Below are 8,851 nucleotides of genomic sequence, written 5' to 3' on the forward strand. Positions count from 1 at the left end.
AAAAAAAAAAAAAAAAAAAAGAGAAAGAAAGAAATACATATTCTTGGCCAGGCGCAGTGGCTCACACCTGTAATCCCAGCACTCTGGGAGGCTGACGTGGACGGATCACCTGAGGTCAGGAGTTTGAGACCAGCCTGGCTAACATGGTGAAACCCCATTTCTACTAAAAATACAAAAAATTAGCCAGGCGTGTTGGTGTGTGCCTGTAATCCCAGCTACTCGGGAGACTGAGGCAGGAGAATTGCTTGAACCCAGTAGGCGGAGGTTGCAGTGAGCCGAGATTGTGTCATTGCACTCCAACTTGGGCAACAAGAGCAAAACTCTTGTCTATAAAAAAAAATACATATTCTCTTTTCATTGTATAATAAAATATTATTCTAAAATGAAGTATTCTTTTGTTTCCATGTAGGTACATGGAAAACTTGGGGATTTCACAATAATTTCTTGGACAATAATGAGGCTACAGACATAAAAGCAGGTATAAATAAATACAGTTTTTAAGAGCACAGTAGAAGTACTGATAACAAAGCTAATCTCTGAAAGTACATGTTTATTCCCCAAACCTACTATAGAAACTTCTAGAACACACAGAAACACATAATCACGCATTCTGTTAGATTTCAGAATGTGACATTATCGCACTTCTAGTAGTCTCTCAGAAACTCCCCTGTCCAGTGGTAAGAGAATAAGTAAAAAAGACAAATGTCTCAGGATTAGTATGAAAATAGCTTTGACCTTATAGACTTCCTGATAGGGTCTCAGGTATCCTCCATGGTCCTGGGACCACCCATTGTGTACTGCTGCTATATAGTAATGAAAATGAAGAAACTACTACTATATGTATTATTACAAATGAACTTCACACATGATACTGGACAGAAGGTACTGGAGAAAAAAGTACATCCTATATCATTCCATTTATTTGAAATTCAGAAATAGACAAAAACCACTGCATGGTGTAAGAAGGCAGGATACTGCTTACCTTTGGTGGGTAAGGTAAGCCCAGGAAGGGCCTTGAGGGCTCTGGGTTCCTGGTAATGTTCTGTTTCTTGGTTAAGTGGTGGTTTCACAGGTATGTTCACTTAGTAAAAACGTCTTCTGTAAGGAAGTGATGTAGAAAAGTGTGTGTTTGTGCTTATATCTGTACCTAATAAGTATGTGTGTGAGTGTAGTGGTTGTTTTAAACATGTCTGCTGGCCGGGTACAGTGGCTCATGCCTGTAATCCCAGCACTTTGGGAAGCCAAGGCGGGTGGATCACCTGAGGTCGGGAGTTCAAGACCAGCCTGGCCAGCATGGTGAAACCCTGTCTCAACTAAAAATACAAGAATTAGCTGGGCATGGTGGTGGGCACCTGTAATCCCAACTACCTGGGAAGCTAAGGCAGGAGAATCGCTTGAACCCAGGAGGCAGAGGTTGCAGTGAGCTGAGATCGCTCCATTGCACTCCAGCCTGGGCTACAGAACAAGACTTTGTGCCCCTCCCCCACCAAAAAAACACACACACACACCATGTCTGCCATTTCTGTGACAGTCCTTGAACCTCCCCACCAAAAAAAAAATGGAGTCTAACTTCCTGCTTTGAAAATGGGACAGCCCTAAGTGACTTGTTTCCAACAAATAGAACTACTTTATGATTTCTGAGGCTAGGTCATAAAAGTAGACGGCTTGTGCCTAGCATATGCTCACATACCCACCCTCCCTCCCTCCCTGCATTTCCCATGTGCTTTTGGAGTCTTGAGTTGCAGGTAAGAGGGCATCTGTTACCTTGAAACAGCTATGCTGGGCACACCATGTAGAGAGACCACATAAGGATAGAAAGCCCCAGGCATCATAGCTGTTACAGTCCCAAGCTTTACATATTTCCTCAGGTCTGGTACCAGACATGTGAGTGAGGAAGCTATTGGAATGATCCAGCCTGACCAATGTGTGACTGTCACTGGAGAAACACCAAGTAAGGAATGCCTAGTTGAGCTCAGTTAATCCTCAGGACTGAAAGATAATAATGATAAATGGGTCTGGTGTGGTGGCTCGTGCCTATAATCTCAACACTTCGAGAGGCTGAGGTAGGAGAATCACTTGAAACCAGGGGTTCAAGACTGGCCTGGGCAATAAAGTGAGATCTTTTCTCTACAAAAAAAAGATTTAAAAATTAGCAGGGCGTAGTGGCACACCCCTATAGTCTCAGCTTCTCCAAAAGCTGAGTGAGGTAGGAGGATTTCTTGAGCTCAGGAGGTCGGGCCTGCAGTGAGCTGTGATTGCACCACTGTACCCACTCTCACGTGGGTGACAGAGCATGACTTAGTCTTCACTAATAATTACAACAGCAGTAGTAATAGTAATAATAAATGGCTTACTGTTTTAAGCCACTCAGTTGGAGTGGCTTGTTATAGATAAGCAAGTACATGGTTTATTTATGTATGTGTTTATATATAAAATCAGTGCAGTAGATGTAGGAGTGAATAGAAACATGGAGAGATGTTCAGTAGTTAATACAAATTTAAGGGCATTAAATGATTATGATTGTCAACTGTTATCTTTGTATTGTTTCTCTTCATCTTAATTCCTTTTCCTTAATAATTTAAATTTATTCAGCAATTGATTATTGAATACTTATTATATTGTAAAGGTTGGTTTTATAGTGATTTCTCTATCCTTGAGTAGCTTTATGGGTTAAAAAAAAATACACACACACACACACACACACACATATATATATATATATATTTTTTTTTTTTTTTTTTGAGACGGAGTCTTGCTCTGTCGCCCAGGCTGGAGTGCAGTGGCCGGATCTCAGCTCACTGCAAGCTCCGCCCCCCGGGTTCACGCCATTCTCCTGCCTCAGCCTCCCGAGTAGCTGGGATTACAGGTGCGCACCACCACGCCCGGCTAATTTTTGTATTTTTAGTAGAGACAGGGTTTCATCATGTTGGCCAGGCTGGTCTCAAATGCCAGACCTCAAGTGATCTACCTGCCTAGGCCTTCCAAAGTGCTGGGATTACAGGCTTGAGCCACCGCGCCCGGCCTATATTTTTTTTTTTTGAGACAGAGTCTCACTCTGTTGCCCAGGTTAGAGTGCAGTGGCATGATCTTGGCTCACTGCAACCTCCACCTCCCGGTTCAAGGAATTCTCTTACATCAGCCTCCCGAGTAGCTGGGATTACAGGTGCGCACCACCACGCCCGGCTAATTTTTGTATTTTTAGTAGAGACAGGGTTTCATCATGTTGGCCAGGCTGGTCTCAAATGCCAGACCTCAAGTGATCTACCTGCCTAGGCCTTCCAAAGTTCTGGGATTACAGGTATAAGCCACCATGCCTGGCCAAATATTAAAAAGATGAAAATAAATGAATATGTAATTCCAGTAGTACTTCAGGAAGGACTCCATTAGGTAATATTATCGGGAATACACTTTTGAGGAAGTGACTTTTACTCTGAGACTTGGATGAAATGAAGCCCGCTTTACAAAAAATCTAGGCAAAAAGATACTTAGCTCATGGAAGAGGCTATGAAACTCTAACATAGGAAAGGCTTTGGCATGTCCTAGTTGTTGACAGATTAATTTCGTTATAACCTAATGAATAAAAAGGAATTGGACTCAAAATGAGATTATATTGATTAGCAGAAGACTTGTATTCTTATGACAAGGTGCTGAAGTTTTAAAATTTCCGTGGGAAGCTGTATTTGTATATATGTAGATTAAGCTGCTTGTGACAGAGACCCAGAACAATAGTGATTGAAACCATATAGATGTTTAAATTAATTTTCTTTTTTTTTGATACAATGTCTATAACCCAGGCATAGAAATCTAATTTTCCCTTGCATTAAAATCCAAGCTGGAAAGGTACCTACTCTGCACAACCATTATTTGACAGACATGACAGCAAATCAATATTGCCATCAGCTTTGTTGAGGAAGAGGGAAAACAAGCAATATAGGGCTTGGGCCACCTGACTCTTAAGGAAAGAACTCAGATGGTATTACATAATATTTCTGTATTTCTGTAGGCAGAACCCAAGTTGCATGGCATTCCCAGCTGTAAAGGAGCTTGGGAAATGCAGAGTTTATATTGGCAGCTTTTTTCTCAAATAAAAAGCCGTGGGTTCAATTGATATTTTAAAAAAAGGAAAATAGATATTTGGCATCAGCTGACAATCTGCCACATAAACCTTTGGCCTGATAGTGTTAAACATATGGACTTGGACTCAGTTGACCTCATTCTAAGACCAACTCTCTTAAATTCTGATTGAGTTGATTTAGAATGTTTCCTAAACATCCATAATTGCAACAAACTCTCAAGGTAATTCAGAGGCGGATCAAAATTTCAGCACCATTGAACTGACTTATTTCCCTAATTAACTCCTTCATTTGAGTGCTCTCATTTCCCTGTGCTCCTTTACCCACATAAGAGTTCTCCAAGCCTTTTATTTCTTATGTGAATTATTTGCAGTTATCTCTCATTGCTACCATAGATATTTTATTTCTCTTATAGTACAAAATCAGGAGTTAAAATGTATTTCTTATCTTTCAGACTTGGCATCCAGAGATGAGCCCCAGAAGTTACCTCCAAAAAGTGATATTTATGAAACAGAATTATTCCAGTGGGTTAACATGGAAGAACTTAAAAGCCATAGTCCTGAGAGATCAATTTTCAGAGATATCTGGGAAGGCAATTGTCATTTTGAGCAACATCAGGGACAAGAGAAGGGTTATTTTAGACAACTTATGATTAACCATGAAAACATGCCCATTTTTAGCCAACATACTTTACTCACTCAAGAATTGTATGATAGAGAGAAAATCTCTGAATGTAAAAAGTGTAGAAAAATCTTCAGTTACCATTTATATTTTAGTCACCACAAAATAACTCATTCTAAAGAACTTTCCGAATGTAAAGAATGCACAGAAATTGTTAATACACCATGCCTTTTTAAACAACAGACAATTCAAAATGGTGACAAATGCAGTGAGTGTAAAGAATGTTGGAAGGCCTTTGTTCATTGCTCACAACTTAAACAACATCTAAGAATTCATAATGGTGAAAAACGCTATGAATGTAACGAATGTGGGAAGGCCTTTAATTATGGTTCAGAACTTACTCTACATCAAAGAATTCACACTGGTGAGAAACCTTATGAATGTAAAGAATGTGGGAAGGCCTTTAGACAGCGATCACAGCTTACTCAACATCAGAGACTTCATACTGGTGAAAAACCCTATGAATGTAAGCAATGTGGGAAAGCTTTTATTCGTGGCTTTCAACTTACTGAACATCTGCGACTCCATACTGGTGAGAAACCTTATGAATGTAAAGAATGTGGAAAGACTTTTAGGCATCGCTCACATCTTACTATACATCAGAGAATTCATACTGGTGAGAAACCCTATGAATGTCGGGAATGTGGGAAGGCCTTTAGCTATCACTCAAGCTTCTCGCACCATCAGAAAATTCATTCTGGCAAGAAACCTTATGAATGTCATGAATGTGGGAAGGCGTTTTGTGATGGCTTACAACTAACCCTACATCAGAGGATTCATACTGGTGAGAAACCCTATGAGTGTAAAGAATGTGGGAAGACTTTTAGACAGTGTTCACACCTCAAAAGACATCAGAGAATTCATACTGGTGAGAAACCTCATGAATGCGTGATATGTGGTAAGGCCTTTAGACTTCATTCACACCTTATTCAACATCAAAGAATTCATACTGGTGAGAAACCCTATGAATGTAAGGAATGTGGGAAAGCCTTTAGCTATCATTCAAGCTTCTCACACCATCAGAGAATTCATTCTGGAAAGAAACCTTATCAATGTGGGAAGGCGTTTAATCATGGATTACAACTTAACTTACGTCAGACTCTTCCTACTGGTGAGAAGCCAGTCAGGTTTCCTCTCCCCTCCCCATCCTAGTCTAGCATGAAATTTGTTGATGGAAATATACATTGTCTTTGTTTTATTTAAGGAAAATGTTGGTAAGCCATCATGTTTCATTAGTATTGATTTATTTAATTCTTGAAAATCAAATGTTTTTAAGTGAGAAAATGGAAAACTAATTAAAGTGTAAATTTTGCTCTCATTTTAATGCTGCTTCTGAGTTATTGTATTAACCGTTATTGAGAATAAATTTTCTTTTTTTATTGACAATAAATTTTCTAAAATTACATGTTTCACTGAAACCAGTGAAATATAGCACAAATAAAATGAAAACAATTTCGTCTCATCCCACAAATCTCTGCGATAACCAGTATGTGTATTTCTTCTTCCTTTATGCTCAAACAGCCTATACACAGAAAGTGTTTGTTGCATGTGTTTGGAGGAGCTTTTACCCCCTATATGGACATTTGACAGCATCTTGTCCTTTTCACAATAATCATGAATACTTTTCTAGGTCAGTACATAAAGATGTAACCCATTCTTTGTAAGGTTCAGAATATTTCTAGAATGGAATGGGTCTGTATTTTGAGCCATTACCTACTACAGACATTCAAGTTGTTTCTAATGTTCACCTGGAACTCTAGTTTTACCTTCTTTTCTTTCTGTTGTGCAGATTCCCAACAGTGGGATTAAAGAGTATCTGGCGTTATGTATTTTGGCATGACATTTATTTTTTAAAACCTTCTAAATTTTTTGTTTAATAGAAGCATACATTATAAAATTCAAAAATTACCAAAAATGTGAAAATTAATTCTCCCCTAACATCCAGTTCTGTAGCCACTCACCTTCTCTCCACAGGTGCAACAACTGCTAGCAGTTTCTTTTTATTCTAACAGGAATATTTCATGTAAATTTCATGAATTTTTGGACAAAAGTAGGTTATTCATAATACGTGATTTATTACACATCCTCATCGTACATTCACGTTTGGCCCACTTCATTTTTTTTTTTTGAGACACGCCCAGGCTGGAGTCCAGTGGCACAATCTTGGCTCACTGCAACCTCCACCTCCAAGTTTCAAAATTCTCCTGCTTCAGCCTCCTGAGTAGCTGGGACAACAGGCGTGCGCAACCATGCCCTGCTACTTTTTGTATTTTTGGTAGAGACAGTTTTTTACCATGTTTACCAGGCTGGTCTTGAACTCTTGACCTCAGGTGATCCACCCACCTCAGCTTCCCAAAGTGCTTGGATTACAGGCGTAACCCACTTTGCCCAGCCCACTTCATTTTTTAATATATTCCAGGAATTTAAAAACTTTGTGCTAACTATCAATTTACTGCCTCTTGGCTCCAAATCCTTCATTGCCTGCTCTGCAGTATTGGAACTGGGTTCTGTGAACATTTCTCCTTTGTCACCGGGCATGATGTTAATTTCTGCCAGTAGAGTGTAGGGAGGACACTAGAGGAGGAGGGTTTTTTCTCTTCTTAGTTTTGTTTCACTCTTGTCAGGCTCCTGCAGCGCGTGCAGCAGTAGCCCTTGGCTCCTGTAGTGTGTGACACCCAGCAGGACCAGCCTCTAACACGCACTTGGGTGGCTACACAGCAAGTAATAAGAGGTAGTGGCATCTCTCTGAAAATAGCTTTTGCCGTCTACCAAGAGATTTGACTTCTAGGCTACTTCTACAACTCTGCCATTCTGAACCATGTCTCTGCCCTTTCTAAGAAAGTCTGGACTTTGGCCTGTGGGAGAGTGGGCTAGTTTGGGTTGGGTATCTCAGTCCATGCTTTCTAGGGTCAGTCACTGCTACCACTTTCTTTTGTATTCCAAGAATATTCCAGGTAAAATTTTTAAATCCTTTGGACAAAAAGAAACCAATGACTTCATTAATACTGTATCGTAGGGTGGATTTATGTATATTTATATTTCAGAGATTTACTTTTTACTTCCTGAATCCAAGAATTCACATCCTTCATTGATTCTCAAAAATTCTCAACTATTTCCACTTATAATATTCCTTTCCCTCATTCTCTGCCCACTTCTCCCTTCTCTGTCTATCCTCTGAATTATATGTTGAACTTTTCTTACTGTCTTTTTAGAAGGTCTTTTGCTTATTTGTCCAAAACTACTGTCAAGAACAGAATTCCTTGTGTGTACATTTTTTAACATTACATATTTTGTATCATGCTATGCAATCCAAAATTTGTTTCATTCAGTCAATAAGTTTATGAAATTTAGTCTCCTTTTGTGATTTACAGGGGTTAAGGAGGGAGTGAGGTCAAGGGGGATGTGGATGTGGCTATAAAAATGCAACATGAGGCCGGGTGCAGTGGCTCACGCCTGTAATCCCAGCACTTTGGGAGGCTGAGGCAGGCAGATCACGAGGTCAGGAGATTGACACCATCCTGGCTAACATGGTGAAACCCTGTCTCTACAAAAAATACAAAAAAAAAAAATTAGCCAGGCGTGGTGGCAGGCACCTGTAGTCCCGCTACTCAGGAGGTTGAGTCAGGAGAATTTCTTGAACCTGGGAGATGGAGGTTGTAGTGAGCCAAGATCGTGCTCCAGCCTGGGCAACAAGAGCAAAACTCTGTCTCAAAAAAGAAAAGAAAAAAAGAAACATTTTTCTTTTCTAAGGTCACGAAGAAATTCTTCTACATTTTTTTCTATTGACTTTGTAGTTCTACCTTACACAATTAGGTCTTTAACCTATTCCAGAGTAAAATTTTGTATTTTCAAAAAAAAACTATTCTCCCATAATTGTCTCTTGCAGCCCTTCTCTGTGAGATGGTATTTTTTTCCTGCCTCTGGATGAAATGTCTGGCAAGTGTCATTACAGTCAAAAATCCAGGGAGGCTGAGGCGGACGGATCATGAGGTCAGGAGATCGAGACCATCCTGGCTAACACAGTGAAACCCTGTCTCTAATAAAAAAATACAAAAAATTAGCCAGGCGCAGTGGCAGGCACCTGTAGTCCCAGCTAC

At 39.8% G+C, this 8,851-nt stretch overlaps 1 protein-coding gene across 2 annotated transcripts in view; it reads left to right on the forward strand.

Annotated features, from left to right (window-relative positions):
• Positions 1-6,144, forward strand: part of ZNF461 (zinc finger protein 461) — a 45,707-nt gene extending 39,563 nt beyond the window's left edge. Inside the window, exons 4-5 of one of the 2 annotated variants that reach the window (XM_011950599.1) lie at positions 410-478; positions 4,528-6,144. In XM_011950599.1, coding sequence (XP_011805989.1) covers positions 410-478; positions 4,528-5,906 — 1,448 coding nt within the window. In that variant the 3' untranslated portion in view covers positions 5,907-6,144. The remainder of the gene's footprint in view (positions 1-409; positions 479-4,527) is intronic. The other variant, XM_011950600.1, reaches the window with a different exon arrangement.
• Positions 6,145-8,851: the final 2,707 nt, after the last annotated feature.

This window comes from Colobus angolensis, unplaced genomic scaffold (genome assembly GCF_000951035.1).
Source record: "Colobus angolensis palliatus isolate OR3802 unplaced genomic scaffold, Cang.pa_1.0 Scaffold31, whole genome shotgun sequence".
Lineage (NCBI taxonomy): Eukaryota > Metazoa > Chordata > Mammalia > Primates > Cercopithecidae > Colobus > Colobus angolensis.